Genomic DNA, 27,719 nt, shown 5'->3' with positions numbered 1-27,719 from the left:
GGCGGCATCGCTGCAGCGCTCCTTGCTGCGCTCGAATCCCCAGACGTCCCGGGGCCTGAGGAACGGGAAGGTGCCATACACGATGTGTAACACTTTTGCGCTCAATTTTCAGAAAACGGGACGCGTTGCATCCTCTCGTCTTCATCGGAGTTTCCTGAAGGATTTTTCACACCGCAGGAGAGGAAGGATGGAGGAATCGTTATCTACTTCATAATTATATTGTACATGTTTCTGGCCGTGTCCATTGTGTGCGATGATTACTTCCTACCTTCCCTAGAGATCATCAGTGAATGTAAGTGACATCCTGTTTTCCTGTAAAACTGAGAAGCTTGGCATCAAACTTTCTCTTTTAAAAAGCTTCAAAGTTAGAGTGCTCTGAAAGAAAACTGAACAAGTTTCACTTTCCATGCACAGATGTGTCTATAGAATACTTAATTTGATACACAGGATCAATATTTTATTGAAAAAAACCTAGTGATTACACTGCACGTGTATTCATTTAATATTTGCTTTCTTTCTGCCTGGAGGAAAATCTTAAGATTCCTCAGTATTAACTAAACTGACAATTTCCATTTCAGTTGCACAGTACTAAGTCCAGGTAACTATTAGTAAAAGAAAAAAAATTAGGAGGGATGGTGATTGGTGAAACCAAAACTCTTTCTAGGGTTTGTTTTTCTTTAAAAGTAGTGATGAGCTACTGCTAACATATTAAAGTATGACACAGGAGGGACAGGAATTCTATGGTTACCATGGTTCTAAGAAATCTAATCAACCTGCAACAATTCCCCTGGCTCCAGCAGACCACTGAAGAGATGGTCTTGGCAGGGAGTTGAGATTTTCGCTGCCAAGAATTAACAAAATTCCCTAGGGAAACTCATCCCTGAACTGGAAGACCTCCTCCAAATCTGCACTTACAGCAAATGTAAGCTTCTACACTGCCATAAGAGCTGGTGTTTTGTTTATTGACTTTATTGACTGACATTTGTCAGACTTGCCATGGTCAGCCATACGTCCCTGTACTTGGTGTGCAGGACTTGATCCACAGAGTGAGTTACATTCCAGAAAGTCAATTTGCCAGAACAAAAATCTCATTTCTCTTAAGCAACACACAGGCTCTTACACTGTCCATACAAAATGAAAACTTGATTTTAAGATCACAGCAGTGGTTTGAATTTAACTAATGTTTCTGGTATGTGAAGACACAGTGGTACAGATTTCCCTGGCAGATGGATAGAATTGATATGGATCATACAGCAATATCACACTACAGTCCATGGAATTTCCCTATAATTACTACCAACAGGAAACACAGTTTAATCCTGCATACAAATGCTGATTTTAGAAGATTTAAACTAATTTCTGTAATGAAGTTAGAAATAAACTAGCCCGATAGATCAGGCTAATTTTCAATATATTACTTTATGACTCTCATATAAATGTATTGACTGTATGAAAATAAACTTTAATCTACTAAACTGTTGTAGTAGCAGCTAACATTATGTACTAGTGAGAGTAAAGGGTACAGGCTACTGCAGCATCAATTTTTTTAAAGCAATTCTTTTTGTTCTGTCCTCAGGCCTTGGCCTCTCACAGGATGTAGCTGGAGCCACTTTCATGGCTGCTGGAAGCTCTGCTCCAGAGCTTGTCACTGCTTTTCTAGGTAAGAGATGTGTTTTATAACTCCTTATAACTTAGAGCTCTTTTCCTTGCATGCCAAACTCAAACATACCAGAGTCATTTTCCTTACAGGAGCTTTTGTGACAAAGGGAGATATCGGGGTCAGCACCATCCTTGGATCAGCAATATATAATCTTCTTGGTATTTCTGCAGCTTGTGGGCTGTTTTCCAGTGTGGTATGTATAACTTTGATAGTTCTGCTCCTAAGGGCAAAATAGTTATCCTTTCTCATTTGCCAACAAAAGCCAAGAGAGACTTACTATGACAACTGCCAAGTTTATTATTTAGTAGCAAAACCAGCATGTAATCAGTTTTAAGATAACTTGCTATGAAAGTTTTTAAAAACACTAACTTGTTGAATATCATACTTAAGTCATTCCTAAGAATCTTTAATTTTTACATAATATAGAAACAACATATTGATGCAGCATTTACAGCACTTAGTGAAAGTATTACAGAGAGGTTTAAGAAAAGTACATGACTGATCTGCAGGTTTCCAGGCTGTCCTGTTGGCCGCTGTTCAGAGACTGCCTGGCATATACCATCAGTGCAGCAGCCGTCCTTGCCATGATATCTGACAGCAGAATTTACTGGTAAGAGCACAAGTAGTGTTGAATTCCTGTTGACTGGAGATTTGTGAGACAGTGTTTTGAAAAACAAATGAAAATCCCCAAGCCCCAAACTTCAAGTAGCCTGAACTGCTGTTCACTAACAGAAATGAACATCCTGTAGGCTTAAAAAAAAAAAAGTCACAATGCTTGTAAAGATTATTACCTAAGCATTCAAACTCTGCATATTTGAAGTTTGACCTGCATAGGTTTGTCTGTACAGACTTCACAATTTCTATCACAACTGTTCTGACATGGCAATTAGTGTTCAGCATTTACTCCTTTTAAGCCTTTCCTTTCATACCAGCATTGTTTAGAAAAACTTTTGTGTGCCAAAGGAGATCATGAGTTTCTGATGTTTTAACTTTTCCATCAACACTGAAACTCCTGTTACCTCAACAAGACAGTCAGGTCCAGCAAGAAGTCTCTTGAAGTTTATAATTTAAGCATCACATGAAGACTCAATTTTGCAAATATCAGGAAAATGTTCAATAAGTAAGATCCCCTGAAAAAACATGCAGCTATACAATACACAAACAAGATTCTGCAGAGGAGGGGAGTTAATTAAACTGCTGAAAGACATGGGGACACTCACAAACTTCCATGACATTAGCCATACAATTGCAAATAGATGCTTTTGTGTGTTCTCCTTCTGCTATTCATGCAAATCTTTTCTCTCTTCTTATGCCAACAACTGGGTTCTTTTATACTACATGTTACATAAAACTTGTTTTTCATTCTAGGTATGAAAGTGCATCCCTATTATTGATATATGGGTGTTATATTCTGGTACTATGTTTTGACATTAAAATCAACCAATACCTCATGAAAAAGTTCAGTCCCTGCTGCACGTGTTTTACAAAAGCCATGGAAGAGAGCACGGAGCAGCAGCCACTGGTTGGATGGAGGGACGAGAGTGGACCTCTCATTCGCCAACAGTCAAGGACCGACAGCGGCATTTTTCAAGATGAGCTGGACTACTCTCAACTTTCCACAAGCTTACATGGGCTCAATGAAATCTCTGAAGGTACAGGTTTGTTACAGCTGTCTCTAGCACCCTGCATGCCTGTCTGCATCAATTCTCATCAACAGCAGATTCTCAGACAGTATTAAGATTTTGCTCACAAAAGAACTCCAGCCTAGTACTTAAGTAAATCATTATTCTAACCTGGAATATAACACTGAGCAAAATCAGAGTGATGGTTTTTATATGAAGTCAGTTGCTAGAGGAATGCAAGGATAGTTGCTCATTTGTGTTGTAGTAGAACTTCTGTCTTTGTTGTGTGTATTTGAAACTTCCCAGCAACACTGCTTGTAAAATGCACTGTCAGCTGAAAGCCACACAGGTACTGTAGTAATAGATACTCTTTCCATATGACGGTGGCAGGTTGGTAGCCCAAAATATGCATAATATCAAAAGTAAAGGGATAGCTGTGATGTGGCCACAGGTCATGTTTCCACTCAGGCAAAAAAGAGCAGTTGGTACTTACTCTTGGTAAATGCTATGGGCAAACCCTTATAAAGAAATTCATTTTTCATCCACCTTAGTTCACCCCTCGTGATGTAATAAAAAACATGTTAATCATAGAATATTAGGCTGGAAAGAGATCTCAAGGATCATCTGGTCCAACCTTTCCTGGCAAAAGCATGATCCCAGATGGGCCAGCACCTGTTCAGCTGAATCTTAGAAATGTCCAACACTAGGGAATCACAACTTCCTGGGGAGATTATTTTACTGGTGATTTTTCTCATTGTGAAAAAATGTTTTTCTTGTGTGCAAGCAGAATCTCCCCAGATGTAACTTGATTTCAGAATTTTGTCCAGACAGATGTAGGTACTGGGTAATACTACAGCTAAAACTTGAGGCAGAAGTATTTTTCACCTTTTTTCAGTATTCTCACAAGTAGAGGACAGTAACATACTGTACACTATGGATTCAAACTTAATGCCACAATTTAAAAGTTGCTTTTTCCTCAACAGATCATCCAAATGTCTTTACCATGCCTGAAGCAGATATAAAGAGAATTTTGTGGGTGTTATCCCTTCCTATTATCACACTACTCTATTTAACTATCCCAGATTGCAGAAGACAGTTTTGGAGGAACTGGTTCATGGTGACATTTTTAATTTCAGCAGCATGGATTTCTGCAATAACTTATGTTCTTGTATGGATGGTAACAATAGCAGGTAGGTACGTAAAGTGGTGTTGCTATACCAGTCAAGAATCATGGAAGAAGTTGTGTGGTTTCCCTGTGAGGTTTCCCTTTAAAAGTCAGTTTAGCAACTTAGACTGTGCTGTAAAAAAACACAACAAAGAAAAACAACAGAAACTTATGTTTGACTGCTTAGTTTGCCACCCTCTTCCATCCAATGATGGAACACTTTTATAGAGTTTAGCTGCTTCACACTGCTTACCATCACATGAAGGAGAACTTGATGTAGCTACAAAAAAACCCTATCTATTTTTAAAAACAGTTTCACTAAACTGCTTCATTAAGCAAAGCAATTAGACACACAGCAATAAATTTGTCATGCTGAAGGCTGACAAACATGAAATCCCCCAAGACTGGAATTAAAGGTCAAAGTTTTTTGAAAAAATCCATAATTTCTATACCTGTGTTTCTCACAAACGTTACAGTAAGAGATGTGGCATTAAATTCACTGCCAAAAAACTTCTCAAATATGTTTATAAACATCCTCGGAGTGTGTATATGTGGGCCTCTTACAAATCTGCATCATAAAGTGGGGCAGTAAAAGGATTGCATTTAAGAGAGAGAAGGGGTATGGACTTGTATGTAAAAACCTTCTCCTAAAAGTACTTTGAGGTATTAAAGGTCTCCTCATTTCATTGTTTCTCCAGTCAGCTTGAAAGACATCCAGTTTTTATATTTAAGAGCAAGCAGAAAAAGAAACTGAAACTCTACAGAATGTTTCAAAGCTTGCCATTTTCACATTATAGCTCACTAATCCTACTCAAGCTTTCTGCTACTTCAGACATGAATAACTCCTTGTTCAGTGCAGAAGCAGACCTACACATTCAGTAAACCTTTGAGAAATTATTAGTAGATCACTGGATATTACACCCACCATGTTAACTCCTTGGGTAAATAATTTTCCACTTGTACCCAAAGAGCAAGGGTTCACTGTCTGGATGCTAAAAGCCTTTGAACCAGGATTCAAGTCAACATTATTGCTGTTCTACAAGACAAAGCATTAATTAATATGAAAGTAGGTATGGTGGAGATTGAGAGAGTGTATTAGTTCACTTTCCAGAGTCATCACAGGTAGTACTGGGGTCTTTGGCCCACTACTTCTAGGTAAATTATATTCTATTTACATGTTAAAACACTACAAGTTAAACACACAATATATTCAAGTCCAGGCTCTCATGAAGGTTGAGAACTCAAAGGTTCTACCATTGCATAATCAGTCTATCAGAATGTAACAAAAGTATCATAGCTGGGCACTAAACTGGGATGGTCCAGAACAAACGTAATTTAGTACATCTTTCTGTTGCTGGCAAAGAAAATTCTACTGCTTATAGCAACACATTGCTACTAATACACAAAATTAACAAAAGCCTAGAAAAATAAGACTTTTCTGTCTTAATGGTCAGTTGCTAGAAAATAAACCACTACACATTAAATAGAAGATAAATCTATCTAATAAAATAAAAAACTAACTTCTCCTGAGTTTATATTCTGTCTTATAACCTTCAGAGGGCTAGAAACTAATGTTGGGTACATAAGGCTGGTTCATTCGTATTTCACCTTGGTTTGAACCATTATTTTCCAGCCTGGATGATTTATAAAAGCTGATTTGTTGGTCCCTCACCCTACAAATCTATTAGAAGTGATGGAAGGATAAAAAGAATACAAATTCTGCAACAGGATCATGTTAGTACCCCTGAAATCAACAAACAGTTTCAAATATAAATTTACTGGGCTGCTCTAGACTAAGCTGGTAAGTAAGAGACAAGCATTGCTGACCTAGCTTAGTGTACTGCCTCTTATTTAAATAAAACTGCTCTTATTAAATATGTCAAAATATTTCATGTAAGAACTCAGATTTCAACACTAAAAAATACTAAGATACTTTTTAGTGAACCAAAATGTTTAAGAAAAATTAATTACTTTGTAGCTTGACTAGAGGTATCAAATACTGATGCACCTGAATGGTACAACTGCTGAAACAGTTTTGAAGAATCCCTGTATTTTAAGTTAGAAATTAATATGGTTAAACGACATTTGGGGCTGAGAAAAATAGAGATTAGGGAAAAATACACTGCTCTTCTAATAACAGTTTAAAACTTTTCTTCAAATTTAAATGAGTATTTCCCTACAGGAACTCACACTTCTAAGGGGTTACTTGTACTTACAAGTCATACAAAAATTCCGCACTCTGATTCTTCCAAATCACTTTCTAATTGAAATGAAATGGTAAAGGCATGAAGTTGAGACAGTATTCTCACAATATCTTAATGACTGTCCTCCCCAAGATAATTCATGTGCTTATTCCCCTCCCCCAAGGGGATCAAAAAGAATGATTATAAGAGTTATTGCTTCGTGAGACTTCTGAACACTAATAAGGAGATGCCCAAACCTGTAAGAGACTATAGTATTTTCTAGAAGTTGAGGGACAAAAAAAAGGAATGGTAATTTGTTAGATATTTAAACTTTTACTTTATCTGCAAGAAAAAAAATCTTAATTGCTACTGTATTGACCACTTCAGACTTAAAAGAACAAGGAAAGGATATTTGTTGTCACTCTTTAACTGCTTTGTGGTTCTGTCACATCACATGTAGTTAAGTTAGCTGATACATTCCATATGGAATTACTGTATGATTGATTCTTTCTCCAGCAAACAAAGTCCAAAGCATTTTCAGTGGATGAGCCCTAACTTAAACCACACTTGCATTTTCTACCCTTATTTCTCCACTGCAGGTGAAACGCTGGGAATCCCAGAGTCAGTCATGGGTCTCACCCTACTGGCAGCAGGAACCAGTGTACCAGATACAGTTGCAAGTGTGCTGGTGGCTCGAAAAGGTAAAGATTTTAGTATTTAGGCTCATGCCAATGGATGTGTTTAAAAAGGTACTACAAAAAGAAAGAATTCTAGTCAACATTTTGATAAATTCAAGGAGTAACCTCAAAATCCAAGCTTCAGATTCTAGAGCTTAAGTTTACTGAAAATAAATAAATAGCTTACCTGAAAAGGCTGTGGCTCAGACATTTAAAAACTTCTCAGAGTATCTCAGAGAAGTATTCTAGATTGGTTTATTTGTTGTTGATTATGTATTACAGTTTTACTGCAGAACACAACTGTAGGTCTCAGTATTTTAAGCATAAAAGGATTTTATAATAGCCTGTCTAGCTAAATTTTAAGTGCAGCTGTGCAGATGCTGGTGATTTAGGGAGACTTTTATGGTTGTGGTACCCATGTTCTGTAGAATCTGTGACTATAGTTCTTCCAATGCAAAATCTGAAAAGGGTGCTCTGTGAGAAACTGAGGGCTAGCAATCTGTTCCTCCAAAACAGTTTGGCAATTTCATGCAATACACTTAAGCCAACTTATCTGTATTTCTTCTTTTACAGGAAATGGAGATATGGCTATGTCTAACATCGTAGGATCCAATGTATTTGATATGCTCTGTTTGGGAATACCCTGGTTTATAAAAACTGCCTTCATAAATACATCAGGACCCATAGAAGTGAACAGCAGTGGTCTGACATACACAGCCATTTCTCTTATCTGTTCTGTTGGTTTCATTTTTCTGGCAGTTCACCTGAATGGCTGGAAAATAGATAAAAAATTGGGGACAATTTGTCTTGTCCTATACTTAGTATTTACTGTATTATCAATTTTATATGAACTTGGCATCATAGGAAACAATCCTACAAGGGTCTGTGGTAACTAGTTTTAATCAGTGATTATGCTGATGAAAAAAATAAAAGCAGGAGAAAAAAACCCAGTTTCTTCATTTAGTCAAAATAAAATTTCAAAAAACAACTCCAAACTCCCATTGGGCTCTAAATCTTATATACAGAACTAAGTCATATCATTAAAGTAATATTAAGTAGAACAAAAACATCACAGCCTAACTGGAGCCCTTTCTTTTAGAGTCAAGAATTACAGTATGACTACAACGCACATATAAAACCAAAATTATGAAAAAGACATCTACTTCTTACATTACAATGTTGATACACACATTTGGCGGGGGAAAAAAAAATCAGAAAACACTAAATAAATCCCACTATGCAATCTGGAGATTAACAGAGAAAATGGCTTATTTTATTAAAAACAGTATAACCATTCATTTAAACTGAATGACTAGAGACACTTGGCCTAATTTTCCAAAGGCACTGAGCATCCAAAGCATCCCCAGTCTATAGGGACCTGCAGGTGCTCAGTGCCTCTAAAAAAAACAACAAAAATCAGGCGAATTGTCTTTAAAAACCAAACATAGTAAGATTCAGTTAACAAGTATCACAGTATATTAAACACTATACTGTTAAAGGCTGGTGGGATTTAAAAGTTCCTTTTTACAGCTTTTGTAAGCATACAATGTTGCTAAAAATGACTTACTAAGACAGAGAAGCTAAACAGACATAGGAATGTTCCTGAACACACAGTTTTAAATTATGCATTGCGATCCAAGCGGACATCAATTTCTCTGCCACTGATTTTTATGCCGTTCATTATCCTACAGGCCTTTTCAGCAGATTCTGGTGAGTCAAATCTGACTGTTCCACAGCCCTTTGATTTTCCATTCTCCATTTTTATTTCTGCAAACATTACATGACCTGAATAAATAAGTTAAACAGCAGTTATTTCAAGTCCTCAGTGTACTAACAACTTAACTCAGAAGTAATAAAAGAAAAAACTTAAGTATAATCTAGGGGAACATATGAAATTGGCACTTTCAAACTGACGGTACACTCACTCATTCAGGCAAGGTGACATGAAACAAAACAGCAGGAAAGAATCCAAATCCAGATCTGTTATCTCAAATCTTTCCTGAAGTGTGCCTGTATTTGACCTCAAGTTTGAAACAAAGTGCCCTGTAAGACTCAGGGAAGGGTTTGTGTTTCATACTGACAAAAGTGTGAGTATTGAACTGTAGCTTAATCCAGTCCACCCTGTTCATGACAAAAACATACCAAAGCAATAGTCACAACCAAGCAATTTTGCTAAGAAGCTGCAGAGCAAAATTAAAGCAATAACAATAAAGTTACCAGGCTGGGAGTGGTGGAAAAGTAGCATGCATGATCCAATTCCTGCTGAGCTTCCTTGAGGTTGGACACTCAACTCACAAGGAAATATTTTTATAAAGATGTACCTCTGAGAATATTCAGTTCCCTGGAGCTAATGAGTTTTTGGTTATTGTATGTTGTAGCACACCTCTCGTGAGCCCCTGAACATCACTAGGAAGAAAAAACTTTTCCCTGAAATACAAAGTCTTTTATTTTTAAATATCATGTAAGACTGTCCTTTCAGTCTTGAAAGAAATGGTACATTGGGAAACAGGCTCTGTATTTCTTTATGATACTGACATGAACACAATCTGTTGCTTATAATTCTTTAAAGCAACTGAACATAATTACTACATCTATTAGCTGACAGAGATACTAAAAAAAAAGTTCTGAACTATCTGAAAGTTGCCCAGGAGGTTAAGACTCAAAAAAAAAAAAGGAAAGAACCTGTTGTGCTATATCCTCCATCTACAAAGAAAACATCAACACCTTGTAATTTTTCATAATTGAACTGCAAGGTCTAATTTATAGCAATATCTCTAAACAGCTGTATGATGACTGCCTTAGGCATCAGCAGTATGTTTTAGATTATTTATCTTTTCAGTCTATCCAAAATAAGAAGTCATCCAGTAATTCAGCTAAAGCTCTCCATTCTGAAAACGTGTTTTCAAAACATGTATTTTGACACTCAACCTTTATTTTTCACTTATTTCTGTGAAAAGACCAACTTTTCTGAATTAGATAAAACCAAATATTGAATATTTGTAGCAAACTTTTATTTTTTAAGATAAAGGAGAACATACAGCCTGCAAATACTCTAATCAGGATCACCCATATGTATAAAACCTGTAATGCTATTCTGGCAAAATTACTAACTCTGATTTGATGCAGCACCATTTCTAAAGTAATGCATGAGCTGGACAGTTCATATTTAACTCATAGGAAACACTGCATTATATACTTCTACTGGCCAGGGAATAGGTCAAAAAAGAAAAAAAATCAAAGAGTAATTTTATTAAAGGAATAGGTTAAAGTTCATAGCAAGTGAGCACTCAGAGCCAACACAGCACATACTGTACCTTGGTCTTGTGTTCTGTCATGCCTAAAGATTATTTATATAACTCAAGAAAGCTGGGTGAAACAAGAAAAATTAAGCTAGTCAGACTCTTCTTCAGAGTCAGACAACAGTCTTCCTGTTATTATCTAATAAACACCACATAACACCTGAAGTCCATACAGATGAACAGGGTAAGGTTCATATACATACCACATTGACTGAATTTCTCCTTTAGCTTCTGCCAGGTCAAGTCAAAAGGAAGCTAAAATAAAAAGGTATTATTGGTAACAAAATATACAATGAGAATAAGAGCATGTAATCAAACATACCCACAAAATAAGCTTGTGGTTCCTATGTATTTCATTGCTTACATTTCTCACAAATATCTGGTTGCCTTTGGAGCCCAATCTCTCTCTCATGCCACCTCCCATCGGGCCAGGCCCAAATCCTCGATCCATGTCCATGTTCCTGTCCAGGCCTCCACCCATGGCGGGTCCCATCCGATCAAAACCGGAGCCCATCCGATCCATTCCCATTCCTCCAGCCATATTGTTCATACCACCCATGCCACCACCTACACAGAGAGAGAAATGGAGGACAAAAACAAATCTCCTTTTAGCAATAAACACACAAGTATTTGGGATAAAATAAAGTTCTTGTGTCAGAATAAGAATAACTTTATTAGAAGTGCTGTAATATAAACCTTAACTTTTATACATGCACAGTGATTTATCAAGGAGCATGGCCAATATTTTAAGACAAAGTATTATACAAGATCTAGAGTGTCAGCTCTAAAATAGTAAAACCAAACTGCATCAGGCTATTATAATGTAGCAAAATGTTGAACACAAGAATTCAAACTCTGTCTTGTTTAATTAAAGAAAAAATATGATACTCTTTACCAAAAAGATCAAATAAATAATTGAGGCAATACTTAGATACAGGTAATTGGACCAGATATACAACTGTTTATTTGGCTTCCTTCATTTATATCCAGCTTCACTTAATGCAGCCGTGCTCACACCTAACTGCAAAATCTTCTAGAGAAGGCTTTTTTTTTGGCCAAGAACAGAAGTTACTGCAAGTACTGTAAAGAGCATGAACTTTCCTATGTGTCACAGTTTAAACCCCGATAAAAGTACAACCACGGAATAAAATTTATTAATTCATTTATATAAGTAACTAAGAGCAATAGCATTCAAATACTATAATATTTCTGGATTCATAATTAAAAATTAATGTACAGTAAATCTATCAAGAACATTCACAAGGGACCCTGTCTTTAAGCCTTACGCCTTCTAAGATTGGCACTAGCAAGATTTTAGCTTCTCATCTGCTGTAGGCTGAGGAACTCAGAGAGTTCCTGCAATACAAACTCAGTATTGGAGGTTTGCACAAAATTAAACTGGGGGATAATCTGAAATTCAAGGCTGATTTTTTATTTCAATGATGACATTACTGAGGTTCAGCTTTCATGAACTTTACTCAAATAACTCTGCCTGTCTTTTTTTCTGAAACACAAGTTTACTTTAATCACTTCTCCCTCCAAACTAGAAGTTGAAACCATTCCAAATCTAAGATTTCGGGAAAGACTCTATTAGCTAGTTTTCCTCTGAACTTTTACCTAAACATAACAGCTTTGAAAACTGTTAGACTTGTCACATGCAACAGAGTTCTACTTCCCTCAACAGCAAGACACTACACTACACCAAGTTCCTCTGATACAAGTAGGTGTACACAGCATTGTTACATTGCCTATGCATTTAGGTTCTATTGAAACAAGTTAACCTACACATTCCAGATCTTACTGGGCCCATGCTAGGTGCTCCCATTCCTCCTGCAAAAACACCAATCATTGCACCCCCTAAAAAATAATGAAGTGACATACACTGAAACCAGCAGTTAGTGCAAAAAGCAAAGCACACACTAATGAAGTGCGCTGTTCTCAGTGTTACCTGGCAATATTCTTCTATAAGGACACGAGTGTGTGCCTTTACTATACAAACTGAATAGGAACACCTTGTAAGTAAAGTTAGTTTCTCCTTTCCTACTACAGGATTTAAGCTACTCTGATTTCTTTCTAGCTTTTCTCCCCTCTGACAGCCTGCCAGCAGCACAAACATGGTAAAATTAAATGGGCCATTTCCCACATTGGGAAGAAAAACTTCAAAATTCAAGGCTTCATCTTATATGAACTTGATAGTATAAAAAGTCAACAATTCTGTTGCAAATCAAACATCCTCAATTCCATTCTGACACTATAGCCCAATTAAAGACACCTTCCTTGATTTCAAGGTTACTAAAACCAAATGCCTTCACAGTACTTCTTTCTAAGATACCATTAACCTAAATACTGTAACAGGAGTACATCAGTACACACAGTATCTATTAGAAGTCCCTACAATTTCCTTCCATTATTTAAGGTGAAGCTGGGGATCCCTAACCTGGGTTCTCAGGACACTATTCAAATGGGCAGATCACTGACAGTTTGTAAATTGAAGCATGCTGGATCTACTGAATGAAAGACACCCCCATCAGTTTCTCACAGTGGCCATGTTCATAAATTTTTAAACCAACGTGTTACCTGAAGACTCAGAAGCCTACTGCTTGCAGAAACATTTATAACTTAAGTGGCCTTGCATTTTCACTCAAGCAACAGATGTTCATGTAAGTAGCCAGAGTGAAAGCATACACTTGATTTCTAAGACATTCATTCCAAGGCATTAAGACTAGCTTAAAGGACAAGCTTATTATGTTCTTACCACTTCTACACAATTATCAGTATTGAAGAGAAGCACACAACAGTTACCCTTTTCTATAACTTGCCTCAACTAATACAATTTAAAAAAAAAACAACTTTTATACCAGATGAACCTTATGCTCTTATCAGTTCTTCTCTTTCAAGGTGGTGAATTAAGGGAATGGAAAAGTACAAGAAACACAGAAGAGGAAGAAGAGCTGTCTCCTATGATGCATTTTGTGTTCAGTTTCAGGCCCCTTACAAGAAGAAAGACATAGAGGTGCTGGAGTGTGTCCAAATAAGGGCAACACAGCTGCTCAAGGCTCTGGAGCACAAGCCTTGTGAAGAACGGCTGAGGGAGCTGGGGTGCTCAGCCTGGAGAGGAAGAGACTCAGGGAGAACCTTTCTGCTCTCTGTAACTATCTAAAAGGAGGCTGCAGAGATATGGGGTCAGTCTCTTCTACCAAGTAACAAGCAATAGAACAAGAGGAAACAGCCTCAAGTTAAACCAGGGAGGTTCAGATTGGATATTGGAAAAAATGCTTCAAAGGAAGAGTTGCCAATCATAGGAACAGGCTGACCAACAAAGCGGTGGCGTCACCATCCCTGAAGGGATTTAAAAGACGTGTACACGTGGCTCTTGGTGACCTGGTTTAGTGGTCAACCCAACCTTTGCAGTGTTGAGTTAAAGGCTGGACTCGGTGATCTTCTCCAACCTAAGGGATTCTGTGATTCATCCAGGTAACAGCAGAGTAACAAAGGGCAAGAAGGCTCTGCTGTTGAGCCCTTCCACACCTCTGAAGATGGAAGAGTAACTCATCCGAGGGAAGCCCATGGCCAACAAGACATCATCTATAAACAAAATAATCCTGGCTCAGTAACAGAAGACGCCAATAAATACCATTCTGAGCTACAGGAGCTCAGAATGCAGGACAAAAACTGAGGGCACTAAAATCCAAGACTCCTGTCCAATGCTACCTGATCTGCAGTAGAAACAGTACTATACCCACCATGCATTTGCAGACAGGCTTATGGAATGTACAAAGGCTGTACATGGACACCGTGTTCAGCATTATCAGAAGCATATACTTCAACACCCCACAGATTTAATACCCCACAAAATATACAGCATGAAGATAAATGCTTTCCTCAAACAGCTATTCCATTTATATTTTACAGAGGGAAAAAAACCCTCCACATCTGAACCCCTGTCTTAAGTGGTGACTGTAATGAACATTGAGATTCCATCCTTACAGTAATGACTGGGGAAGAAGGGACAAAAGATGACCAAATGAAACCAGGTCTCCTTCTAGCAAAATTCTCAATACTACGTCACAGAAAATTTAACAGTTACCATACCCATCCTTCCAAAAGACTCTCCAAAACCACGGTTCAATGCCATGTCACCACGACCAAATTCTCTTTCCATGTTTGCTCCCATTCCACCACGGAACATTTCTGGAAAGAACAAAGCAAAAATCAGGAATATTCTGTTATTCACACCTGAGTTGATGCTCCTACAACACTTGTTTCACAGCCACTTGTTTAAATAGAAGAGAGTCTAACGCACAAGTCAGAGGCACCTATTACACACTCAGCTCCCCTGCCAGTTCCCAGGCCTCCACTCATACAACTACTTCCTTTGAACTGATCTATATTACCCACCCCTAAATGGAGTTTTTAATAAATATTAGCAAACTAGTAGGTGTACAGGAACGGTGTTCAACTACCTCCCATTCGGTTGACTCCAAACCCTCCCATGTTGGGCATTCCTTCCATCCCACGAAATCCAGGAAGTCCTGCAAAATAAGGAAAAGTGTTTTCTATACAGTATTAAAGAAATATTTAATGCAAAAAACTTCATTGCACGTACCGCCTCCCATTCTACTCATTCCACCAAATCCTGGGCCGTCTATTCCCATACCTTTAAACCAAAAAGATAAACAACACTTAGTACACCCTAATGGATTTTTTAAAAGTCAGAGTTAAAATCTCAAAAGCACACTAGACAAGGCTTGCTTTGTCAAAAGTCTGTCTTTTCTGTGTTGCACAAATGACAATTTTAAACTTTAAAACCTTTAAACTAGCTCCGTATAACTTAAAAATGAAGAATCTGGATTTACCTCCCGGACCCATGCTCCCCATTCCACCACCCATGCTCAGCTGTGTTGCACTGATGGGCTGTCCACCTGGTCCAAGTCCCATACCAATACCACCAAGACCACCTCAAAAACAAAAAAAAGTATGATCAGAAGAGAGACCTTCCTCTCTATCACAGAGACCACAGTAAGCACAAGTGTGAAAAAAGAGATCACCATATACTAAGTGCAAGGGGTAGAAAACAGAGCAGGCACTCACGAGGTAATTGAGAGCTTTTGCTGTCCACAACACGGAAGTCTTCATGAGGAACTGATTTGTCATCCTGACAAAAAACAAGCATGGAATGCTATGATCCTTTCAATGTTTTGGCAGAGACATATAAAGTAGAAAGAAATGAAAGCAACTTACCATTTTTACATGCATGGGTCTATCAAACAGGAATTGTCCATTGAACATAGCTGAAGAAATGCAAGTCAAGGAGTCTTAAGAAGGCAATTTAACTGTTTCTGAAGAATCAATGTAATAACTTATTATATTTCTGTACAATTGCTCTGAGTCTTATCTTTCCCTACCGTAGCTTTAGAAACACAATTCAAGGGCCAGAAGATGCAATACAAGCTGTTAGGTACACTGAAGTTAATTTCACAATTGTCACACTGCCGGGTATTTTAATTTTGTTCAACATCATGAGGAAGTTTTAGAATTTAGTAGTAAATTCAGGCATTACAAATGCAATCTGGACAGTATTACACTCTAGTCCCTATATTACAGCTACAAGGCAAATAGGCACCATTTGTAAAACTGCGCTGCCAGAACCATTAAAGACTAATCAATATATGATCAATTATTTTCCAAAGCCAAGGATACATATTGCTTGAACAGCTTCAATTGCTTGTTCAAAGGTAACTGTCCCCATTCCTCGACTCTTGCCATCTTTATCTTCTTTGATGTCTGCACGCTTCACAGTTCCAGCAATGCTGAATACCTCCTTCAGTTTCTTCCAGCCAACTTTGAAGTCAAGCTTAAACACAGAAATACATCAGTGATGTAAGTGCACATCTCTGTTCTGCTATTACATTTGGAAGAGATTTTCTGCATTGCTGTTAATTCTTCATTAACAAAATGGTTGAAAATTGTAAATAGTTGAGATTTTGCAATACACGCACTGTGTCAAAGTCCAAAAAATCACCATTTGAACACGTATGTACAATATGTACATGTATTTTACTTTAATTAACATACTACCATTGGGTTGGTTCTTGAGAAGAGCAGCTGTAATTCCACAAGACCTCATATAAATACAGTAGTCTTTTGTGCTAATAAAGAACTTGAACCATTGCATTTTTTGGAACTTTATTGTATTAGTCTAAAGTAACTAGCAAGATAAACTTAGGTAAGCTGATATATATATTGAATAAAAAACAAATGCCATTGTAAATAGTGAAAAGATGTATAAAATAGTTTTGAATCAACAGATGACTGCAATCATTAGAAGTGCATGTCAGTCTCAAGAGTTTAATGTATCTTTCCACGTCCAAAATCTGAATACATACCCAACACTTTCAATTCAATACACTAACTGTGAACTCTTTCCAAACTCCTCTTAATATTAAATCTGAACTACACAGGTGTAAGATGTCTTACAAAGATCAAACAAAGTTATAAAATACAGTTTTAAGCTTACATTGGCAACAAAAATCGTGGATCCAAGCCTGCCTGCTTGCAAATTACTGATAACCTCAGGAGGAATGTTTGGATTATTGAGAATAGAAGGTGGTAAATTCATCATTCCAGGTGCTGCATCAGGTCCATGTGCTCCTGGAAATTGCCCTCCTCCCCGCTGCAGTGCCCTACGAGCATGCTCCCCTTCAGGATCCTGAAACGTGGACACAAACAAAACCACTTAACCATCAACAACCAGACTGGCAACAAACAAAATGGTACTATTTGAAACTCTGCATAAACCCATCAAAATTATCAACTAATAAATACACTTGTCCATGTCAGAGGGATCATGAACTGAATTAGCATGGAGCCCTAATTCCCTCACCTCTAGAGGTGGGTCCTTTCAGATGAGGGTTGAGGCATATTGGCAAAGCACTTGTTGAGGAAGCGTGCACTGCCACTTCACATGCTGTACCTAGCCTATGGACAAGTAGAAAAGATTTCAAGCTAAAGGACTGTCAGTCTAGCACTTTCTCCAAGAATTGAATTAATTTAATAGGTGGTGGTTTTGTATCATTTATTAATACCATTATTAAAATTGTAACAGGACAGGAAGAACTGCATCAGATACCATCATATTACAGCACTACAATAGAAATGTTGACATTATTTCACTTTCCAGATAGCACAACTTCTCTATTTCCAGCCCCACTTTTGCACATATGTAGTGGTCTAATAATTAGCTCATTCTGTGTCATATTTTGAAGCAGGGACACAATGTAAACATAGATTACCTAGGTTGGAAAAACCCTAAGGTAAGAATATGAAGTAAAGCTGTTTTAACAGAAAACAGCATTAGATTATTTTGACTTTAGGACATGCTTTTTGTCAGTTTACTCAGCATAGTATCCAACCTTCTGCAAGCCAACAGGCAGTTCAGCTCATCAATAAAAATTCACAAAAAAATGAAACTGGAAATTGCACATCTAAGACTCTCAAAACCCTGTATGGTCATCTCAGTAGCTTTAGTATCTTCACCATTTCCAATTCAAAACAGCAGCAATAAACATACCTCTTTAATATTCAGGGGTCTTCCACTAAGATCATATTTGTTCATAGTGTCTAATGCCTTCTTAACAAATTCTTCATCTTTAAATTCAACCACACTTAGAAAGAGATCAAAACATTTAGAGTATTAAAATAAAGTTGAACATGCCAAATCTAATAGAATGTTTGGATAGCAGTGTGCTTCTACACACATAAAAAAGAAACTTACCCACAACCCTATATCCACGAGATTTGTCATCATATGTAAAGAGAAAACAAGCAAGAAAAAAAAGAAGTCAGTTAGCACATATGACAGAAAATGAAGCTTCCAGTTAAAGATCCCAGCTCACTGTTAAGCAACTATACAAGTTATTTTCAGCTTCAAAATGCATAATATATGCTCTTTAGCGGTAGCCAATCGGAATTTCTCCTACTTTCTCAGCATACATACCATTCAAATGCAAGAGAATACATTGTCTCTTACGCTCTTTGAGTCAAACCAGAATTGGAAAAATGCCACACAGATCCATGTAAGGACAACTGGGAAGAGGAGGTGGGAGGGAAAGGGTGGAAAGAAAATAACCCCAAAACAACCAAAAACCAATCAAGACACTCATCACGTCATTAAAAGTTGTCCACTAACCACAAAATTAAAATCTACCTACATCAAGTACACCACTACAATGAAGAAGCAGTCTGCATACCTCTTCAGTACTACAACATAATTGAGAAATTACAAGAAAATAACCTTATTGACTGCACCAGCATCCTTCTAATCAAGCAAAGAGTTGAGGATTTCTTAAAGCATAGCAAAGCTGACAGCATGTTTTAGTTTTAACAAGTATTAAAGAAAATAATTTACAACAACTGATACAACCTCAGTTAAAACTCAAACCTGCATTTCTCATGTTCTTCACTGCAGGTTTGGAGCTGCTATTGGCCAAACTTTTGACTATCATTAAGAAGACAAAGGAACTTTAACAAACTTCACTATTCGTGCCTCATTGCTGGCACTCTGTTGGCTACCAACCATCTCCATTCATTTAGTTTTAAGAAAGTAAATGCATTAAGCCAGTGTTTAAAAGTACCAATCCTGCAAAGCTGTGAAATCAGGCACTTCACCCAGTATATTCTTACCTAACATTTTATACTTATTGGCTCCAAGAAGAGCATACTACACTAATGAAATTTAAATAGAATGATTGGTTTATTGAACATCCTTTATATGAAACAGATTTGTACCAAGACAAAGGTGTTGGCTAAAAAGAAGGATTAAGTAAAAGCCATTTGTTAACATTTACAGAAGTACTTTGTCCCTTACAACCAACTAGTGTGAGTTGCATGAAGGTGTCAGACTACTTCTAATAGAGAATCCTCAAGGCTACCTTAATGAAAATCAGTGTAAAAATGAAACTTACTTTCCAATAACTGGTACAGGTATTATACAAAAATAAAACTGCTGAGGAACTTTTAAACCTCTAGCAGATTGTTGCCCACGGCACTTACCCTTGATTTTCCTTCAGCATCCTTAAACAGCTCCACGTATGTAACCTCACCAACTACATAAGACATACAAAGGGAAAATACCAAGAGACAATGCATTTAAACACCAGTATCTTTCTTTACTGTGCCCCTGTGCACAAGTCTACAGAGAATCACCTATTATTCACCAACAATCAAAACCAGACCAACCATACCTCCTGTCAATAGCTATATAATTTAGCTATTTTCAGAAATATGCAGCAGCCACATTCTCAAAACTAAAAACAAACAACTATATTTAACCTAATTCATACTAGAGATCATATTTTGGCCAGTATGATATAGTTGGTGAACAAATTCAGATATACACAGTCCCTTAACCTAACAAATGAAACGTCAACGTTCACTGAGAAGTGTTACATTTATCATCCTACTCACAACACCTGTTTTAAGGTGACTTTCTACCTGAATATCTTCAATCAAAAGTTTGCCTTCAATAATAACCAAATTTACACATCAAATATTTCACAGCAAGCGACTCACTTTCTAAAGTAGGAAGTTTAAGTAAATAAACCAATCAAATAGTCACGTCACCTTACAACAGATAAGCCAGCAGTTACAGAAGGGGGGTCTGGCATTTTTCACAGCCTAAAAGCCAAGTGTGCTTTGCATTACTTTTGAAGAATCAATTTTTCAAGGAAAACACAGAACTAACTTTTTACAAAATCCATATGTTATCATTATTTTACCCCAAATTTAAAATAAAATTTTTGGGGTAGTCAGGTTTCTCTATCAGAACTGCAACAATAGGAACAAGCTTTTAATACAAAGCTCCAGACAAACAGTCATGGCAGTAGTGACAATGCAGACCAAGTTAATGCCACAGCCAGATTCCACCAAAGAAATACAAAACAACTTTTGAAAGACATCCCTTATTATTCAGGTTAACACACTTCATGTGTTTCTTAAATACAAAAGCCCTTAGAGAAAAGAAAATCTACAAGAACTACAACTAGACAAAACACAATCTCTTTAAGAACTCATGAGGTCATGCATATACTCTCTACTATCACACCAGAATGGCAGAAGATTGTGAGCACTTCATTTACCCAGCCTACCCTGCAATGCAATTGTCTCGGATGAAAGAGGGGGAAGGGAGATAGATGTACCAAGTACAGCCCAAAACAAAAAAACCTCAAATCAAATCTGTGTGGCTCAAAGGACACATGGGTTGCATTTAAGCCCCACTGGTTTCTGTGTGAAGTGTATTACAAGGAGTAAGTTACCTTTCTCTCTCATCAGGTCTTTAATAGCTTGCCATTTCATGTCATACGGGATGTTGCTAATGAAAACCCGATTGCGGTTAACAGCCTTCTTGTCTGCAGAGCCCGCATTCTTCTCCTTTGCATAGGGGTGGAATCTATTCTTGTTTCCAAGAGAAGGGATTGCCTTTGCTTTTGCAACAAACTTTTCTTTCACAGGTGCTTTCCCTTCTTTCGCTGTCTCATCATTATCCCTACATTAAAAAACAAAAATCCAAACAAAAACACTGTTAGTCTTGTGTTGGACCATTAGACTATCCCACTTCCTACTTATATAACTGAGTATTTCCCATGCTATTGGAATTCCCAGGATGTCAAATGCTGCTTTTCAAATCAGGAAAAATAAATTCATGCTATCAGAGTAATTCCAAAATACACTGCTTTATCAAGAACAAAAAAATGTTCCAATGCTAAGTAAAGAAAGTACATCTCACTAATTCACTTTCATTCCATTTCACAGAATCATAGAATCCTAGAATGGTTTGAGTTGGAAGGGACCTTAAAGATCATTTAATCCCAAGCCACCTGCCATGGGCAGGGACACCTTGCACTAGATCACCTTACTCAGGGCTCCATCCAACTTTTACCACTTGCAGGGTTGGAGCATCCTCAACTCTGGGCAACCTGTGCCAGCACATCCTGTCTGTCAAGACTCAGAAAGATGGAAATGTGAAACTACTACAAAGACCAAAACAGAAAGAGTGAAAAATGACGTAAAATACCCATGCCTTGGTGCTTTGGTAATTTTCACACCTCACTTGGACAAGTTACAGGATATTCACCACAGAAGGGTGGGAGTAGAAACAGTTTAAGCCTGAGAGCTGAAACAGCTCAAGATGCTTAATTCAATGTAATTCAATATATCAAAATCAACTCCAATAGGTTTTATATCAAATTATGTTTTATCTACCCCATAAATGACTTTTAGTCACAATTTGTGTCAGACTACTGTTAGAAATTAAAATCCAGCTAAGAACAACAAATGTTTTTTCAGTTTCACAGCTTAACACTACTAGAATTTTAGAACTTATTAAATGCATAGGAAACAGCTGTATTAAGCCATGCTATGAATCTAAGACTAATTAAGTAATTAGGTATTATCCATTAAAACAACAAAGCAGACACCTCCTCAGTCTTTCAAAACTTCACCAATAGCACTGAAATCTTCCTTTTAAAATATTTTTATTTTTTAGATGAAAATTGGCTGCTTTTCCTTTACAGCAGTCCAAATCTCAACTTCAGTAAGACCATACATTTTCAACAGAATTAGAAGAAGTATCTGTAACTCTTCAGCATTCCTGATATTGTTATCACAAGGTCATTTAGCATGCCAACAGAGGCTCAAGGAGCCTGAATTGTTACTTTTAAAAAGGAGAACTGCTGAACTGAAAGAATTCACTGAATAAAGCCACACAAATGTGATCCACTAAACAGATGCTACTTAGAATCTTTAACTACACATCACTGTCTATTTAAAGAGAAACTTTAAAAGTACTTTCACAGAAACGTGTATTTTAAAAAGCCAGAATTAGCATCTTGATTTAGAACAATTAGAAGGAGATGTCCTACAGGACTGACAGAAGTGAATGATTGTGAACCCTCCTTCTTAAATTACATCACTATCTTTACTAGATTTCTCACATCTCAGAAGGCTTAGTTTTTATCTCATTGAGACACTTTGGAAGGTTTCAGGCATTTCAGTTTTACAACCACAACATATGGCAAAAGCAGTGATTTTGATTAACTGACAAGTTTTCAGCTCTCTGCACAGTTAACAAAACAGTGAGTAAGTGGCAGTCCTGCACTCAAAAGCACATGCAAGGAGCTCCTACCGAAGCCTGGGCATTTTTCAGGGAGGAGTACATTCAAATACATCCATATTTCTCCCCTGACTTTTTCCCCAATTTTGAAATAGTCCCATGGTATTAACTTCACAGTCCTTGTGTTTATATGTGGATTAAGAGTGGATTAGCAACTGGGAAATGCATGGATACTCCCCTGGGGCAAGTATTTGTAAAATTTAAAACCTCTCAAGTCAACAACATGTTATCTGGTTCAAGCTTTCTCCAAGTCCTGCTGCATCATCCCTCCTCCACACCACTCTGTGTGACAACACAATTCTTGTGTGGCTGTGCAGTGAAGTGAAATGAAGGGAACAATGCAGGAACTGGAGGGATTCAAGGGAGGAGGCAAAGAGCAGAGTATCAGGTCTCCAGTCACATCAGTTCCTTCCAACCCAACCCCATCTGCAAATGCAAAACTCCTGCCCAACCAGACTCCCAGTAACAACCTGAGTTCTCCTTCAAGTTTTAGGATTAGAGCAATGGATTCTCTTCAGCCTTTTAAGCTCTTTCCTACTTAAAGGATTATGAAACAGCCCCTTGGTGCTCAATGCAGTGCACAGGATGAGACAGGTCTCCAAACAGGGAATCCAGAGGCTCTGCAAGACCTGGCTGTACAAATCAGTAGAGAGCACAGAAGATACAAGCCTGGCATAAACTCCTAGATCTGGGAAACAAAGCCACCCTGCACTTGGTCTGGGAATCACAGCCAGGATGCTGAAAATAGAGGATTAATTAAAGAAACAATCCTTCTTGCAAAACTCATCTGCCAAAACCAACACAGGCCAGGCTGGAGGCAGAAATCCTTTCACAACTCCTACCCTCCTCCTTGAATATTAACAATAATTTCAATCATAAATACATTCAAAGCAATGTCACATTACTCACCTACAGACCACAGAAAAGACAGACTCAGAAATTCTACACTGACATTTTCATGGGGGGAAAACAATAATAATTCTAATCTTTACTTTCTGTATGAGCTACAAATTTCATACATTAAATTAATACTTATATTTGCCTGTGAAATCACAGACCACCACCGTTCTTAGGACTGGAAAAAAGATGTCTACAATTAGTTCTCAAAAAAAGTGCATATGCTCATTGATTTGAAAGACCATTATACCTTTTGAAAAAAAAAAAAAAGTTTTTGAACTTTCCATGAAGTTTTGAAGACAAAAGACAAGCTTTCCATATGCCAGACTAGAAGCCTATAAATAATAAGCACAAGATACATCAACATGAAAGCCCTAAAACTTGATTTTTAAAAAAAAAAAACTTCTACTCCTCCTCACAAGTGCCCATAATAAGATAAGCAGACAGAAATGGAAAAAGTTCACAACATGTGATTTCAAAGCACATGGATCACTTTAGCTTTGCTGTGCTGAATGGTTCCACTGCCAAATACAAGAAACTCAGAGAAGTGTGCAAACCAAGTCAGGATTCCTCTCCATTTAATGAATGCTAAGCAAACCAGGTTAGTAAAATCATTTTTTCAAGTAATACATTTCACCCACAGACTGACAGTTTAATCCTTTGTAAACCCGTTTGGGGGAAGATTAGAAACTGTATGTGAAAGAATAAGATTTGAATCTCTGTTAACAAGAGCCTGCCATTACTTTCAAACTTCAAGTTGTGACTTCTACCAGGCAGAATGACTGGGATTTTTCATTTGCTTGTGAGGTTTTGGAGGCAAAAGAAGATACTGTTGACAGGAGTGATACAGAGAAAATATCTCATTTCAACAGCAGCAACCCCAAAAGGCAATAAAATTAATATGCCTAAAAAGGACAAAAAGGGTGACAATCATCCTGTGAAATTCAATTCTAATCTGTGCAGTTTGGAAGCTGAGGGCCAGACTAGGGAAAAAGAAAACAAATCCACAAATTCCATTTTACAGTGAAGTGGAATTTATAGCTTGTAAACTAAACTAAATTTTACAGGGAGTCAAGTAAAGGCATGAAGTACATATTTATTCCTCCAGCTTTATTTAGACGATGATCCCATATGCATTTTTTTAAACACAACAGTATCAGAGCAGGGCTGCTTAGAACATGTCAAAACTTCCCAGACGCCAGCAGCTTTGATGTACTCTAACAGTAAGTCTACCGTAAATGTATTTTCCCTCCAAGATCTAAATGAGATTGGAAGAGATATTGAAATTCCAACGATCTGAGGCCAAAATCCAGCTCATGTAAAGAGTGACAACCTTCCAAGCCTGACATCAAGAACAACCACGCACACAAAGTTATTCATGGTATTGTTCCAGAGAGCCGGTATTTCCAGCTCCCTTATTCTAAGTTCCTTTTAGCCATACTATACAAGGCACAATTTTACATACTCTGTGTATGAAAATGTTACCGTTTCCAAGAAAACTTCATGTATGCATGTGCGGGGTTTGTTTTTAGAAAGTAAATTACTATAGGGCTGTCCTACCATTCTCACGTAAACAAAGACTACTTCAACGGCTTTAAATAAAATCGTTTCGGCAAGAAGTGGAAACGTAACCGGCGCCAACAGCGATGCGGACACTCCCGGACGGGTATCCCGTGGGAACCGCCAGGTACCAGAGCCGGGGCTCGGAGCCCAGCCCAGCCCTGCCCTGCAGGGCGGCCCCGCACGCCCAGCCCTCAGCGGCGCTGCCCCACAGCCGCCCCCTGCCCTGGCCGCGGCCTCCCCGAGGGCGCCCCAGGCCCCGGCCCCGGCCCCGCGGAGGAGGAGCCACGGGGCGAGGGGGGTCCGGCCGCCTCCTCCCGCCGCCCCCCGGCCGCGCTGCCCCCGCCGCCCTCCCGGCCCTGCTCTCACACACATTTTGACGCCATTTGCGCTGCCCGCGCCGCTACCGGCCATTTGCGCTGCCCGCGCCGCTACCGGCGCGGCCGCCGCCGCCTCCTCATCCTGCGGCGGCTGTTGCGGCGTCTGTTGTTGCGGTGCCGGCTGCTGCTGCTGCTGCGGCGGCGGCGGCTGTGGCGCCTGGCCGGCCGCCTCCTCGGCTCGGCGCGGCGCGGCCGCCTCCGCCCTGTCACTCTCCGCCATGTCGTGCCGGGCCGAGGCCCAGCGACCGCCGGTTTGAAACGGGCCCCGAGCGCCTCGGCCTCGCCGCCCCGCGCCGCGCGAAGTCTCGCGAGAGCACCGCTCGCGGCCGGAGGAGGGCACGCGCGCCGAGGCTTTGTCCGTTGCCATGGCGACGCGGGGTCGGGCACGGCCGGCCCTGCCCCTCACAGCAGCCGCCCTCAGTGAGGCACTGAAACACACAATACGGAAACAGCTCGGTGGGGAAAGACCCCGAGATCTTCAAATGCACCCTTTAATACAGCACTGCTAAGTACGCCACTAAGCCAAGTCCCCAGGTGGGGGATACTTCCTGCAATTGTGACTCCACCATTTCCCCGTGCAGGCTGTGCCAGTGATGGACAACCCATTCCGTGAAGAAATTTTTCTTAATATCTTAATATTCCTCTGGTGCAAGTTCACGCCATTTTCTATCACTTGTTTCATGGAAGAACAGACCAAGTCCCACCTGGCTACATCCTCCTTTCAGGCAGTCGGAAGCGATAATGTCCCTCCTGAGCCTCCTTTTCTCCAGGCTGAACTCCCTCAGATGCTCCTCACAAGACTCATGCTCCAGACGTGGCCACAGTTCTCTCCACAGAGAGCAGCAGGCATTGTCCTGGGGAAGGCTCTGAGATGATCAGAGAAAAGAATGATAAACAATTCTTATCTTTACTTGCTGCATCTGTTGTTGTGAACATGTGGAACGTATTATGGAGATTTGTTTACCGAAGGGTGATTTCTCAATTGGCCAGTGGTGATGGTGTTTAGATTCAACTGACCAATCTGGTCTGTCTGTATCAGACTGTCTGTGAGGGGATGACTTTCTTTATTAGTATAGTATAATAAAACGATTGATCAGCCTTCTGGAATCATGGAGTCAATGCTAATTATTACCTGGTGGGCACCCATGCTATGATACTCCAGGCCCTTGATCAGCTGCCCTTCTCTGGATTTACTTCCACACCTAAATGTCCTTCTTGCTGTGAAGGGCCCAAAACTGGGCACAGGATTCATTGTGCAACCTTGCCAGTGTGGGTAGAGGGGGATGCTCTAGTCCTGCTGGTCACACCATTTCTGATTAAAAATATCTTGCATGGTCTTTTTCCAAACATTTCAGTACCCTTCTACATTAATAAGATCTCCACATTCATCGTGAACTGAAGGCACCTGAATTCTGAAGGATTTGGACACAAAATCAACCTTTAACCTGTGTTGAGACAGCTCAGACTAAATATAGAATCATAGCATATGCTGAGTGGGAAGGGACTCATCAGGATCATCCAGTCCAACTCCTGGCCCTGCACAAAACTCCCCAAGAGTCACACCATGTGCCCTAGAGCATTGTCCAAACTCCTCTGGAACTCTCTCAGGCATGGTGCTGTGACCACTTCACCAGGGAGGCTGTTCCAGTGCTCAGCCACCCTCTGGGTGAAAAACCTTCTCTTCTCCTGATCTAACCTAAACCTCTCCTGACTCAGCTTTGTGTTGTTTCCTCAGGTCCTGTCACTGCTCACCAGAGAGAAGAGATCAGTAGCTGCACTTCTGCTTGCCCTTGTGACAATGTCAAAGATCCCAATGAGGTCTCCCCTCTGTCTCCTCCAGGCTGACCAAGTGACCTCAGTCACTCCTCATAAGACCTCCAGACACTCCACCATCTTTGCTGCCTCCTTTGGACACTCTCTAATAAGTAATATTTTTAAAAGAAGAAGAAAAGCATTTATCATTTGGACAAAGTTTAATCATTTTACTAACCACAAGTACAAAAGCATTTCTAAAGTGGGAACCAAATATTATATAAGTATATATCATATAAGGAAAGCCATTCACTCCTCTACAATGAATTTAGATTGGTGGCTTTTGGATAATGTG

General features: G+C 39.0%; 2 protein-coding genes across 2 annotated transcripts; one reads left to right on the top strand and one right to left on the bottom strand.

The window, feature by feature from the left end:
* Positions 1-160: 160 nt before the first annotated feature.
* On the top strand, positions 161-8,203 carry SLC24A5 (solute carrier family 24 member 5). Its single transcript, XM_059481925.1, has 8 exons — positions 161-292; positions 1,577-1,660; positions 1,750-1,853; positions 2,170-2,270; positions 3,029-3,312; positions 4,266-4,472; positions 7,230-7,331; positions 7,881-8,203. The coding sequence occupies exons 1-8, from the start codon at positions 226-228 to the stop codon at positions 8,201-8,203; spliced, it is 1,272 nt and encodes a 423-aa protein (XP_059337908.1). The 5' UTR covers positions 161-225.
* On the bottom strand, positions 1,934-25,858 carry MYEF2 (myelin expression factor 2). The gene is made up of 16 exons (XM_059481926.1): positions 25,606-25,858; positions 20,920-21,149; positions 19,658-19,710; positions 18,381-18,388; positions 18,177-18,270; positions 17,124-17,315; positions 16,307-16,460; positions 15,848-15,897; positions 15,698-15,761; positions 15,463-15,564; positions 15,213-15,263; positions 15,070-15,138; positions 14,699-14,797; positions 10,971-11,173; positions 10,810-10,861; positions 1,934-9,092 (listed from the first exon to the last, which is right to left on the bottom strand). Exons 1-16 carry the CDS (start codon positions 25,830-25,832, stop codon positions 8,929-8,931), a joined length of 1,812 nt encoding a protein of 603 aa, XP_059337909.1. The 5' UTR covers positions 25,833-25,858; the 3' UTR covers positions 1,934-8,928.
* Positions 25,859-27,719: the final 1,861 nt, after the last annotated feature.

Source organism: Ammospiza nelsoni, chromosome 14 (assembly GCF_027579445.1).
Source record: "Ammospiza nelsoni isolate bAmmNel1 chromosome 14, bAmmNel1.pri, whole genome shotgun sequence".
Lineage (NCBI taxonomy): Eukaryota > Metazoa > Chordata > Aves > Passeriformes > Passerellidae > Ammospiza > Ammospiza nelsoni.
The sequence above is the reverse complement of the archived record's forward strand: the minus strand, read 5'-3'. Positions and strand labels throughout refer to the sequence as shown.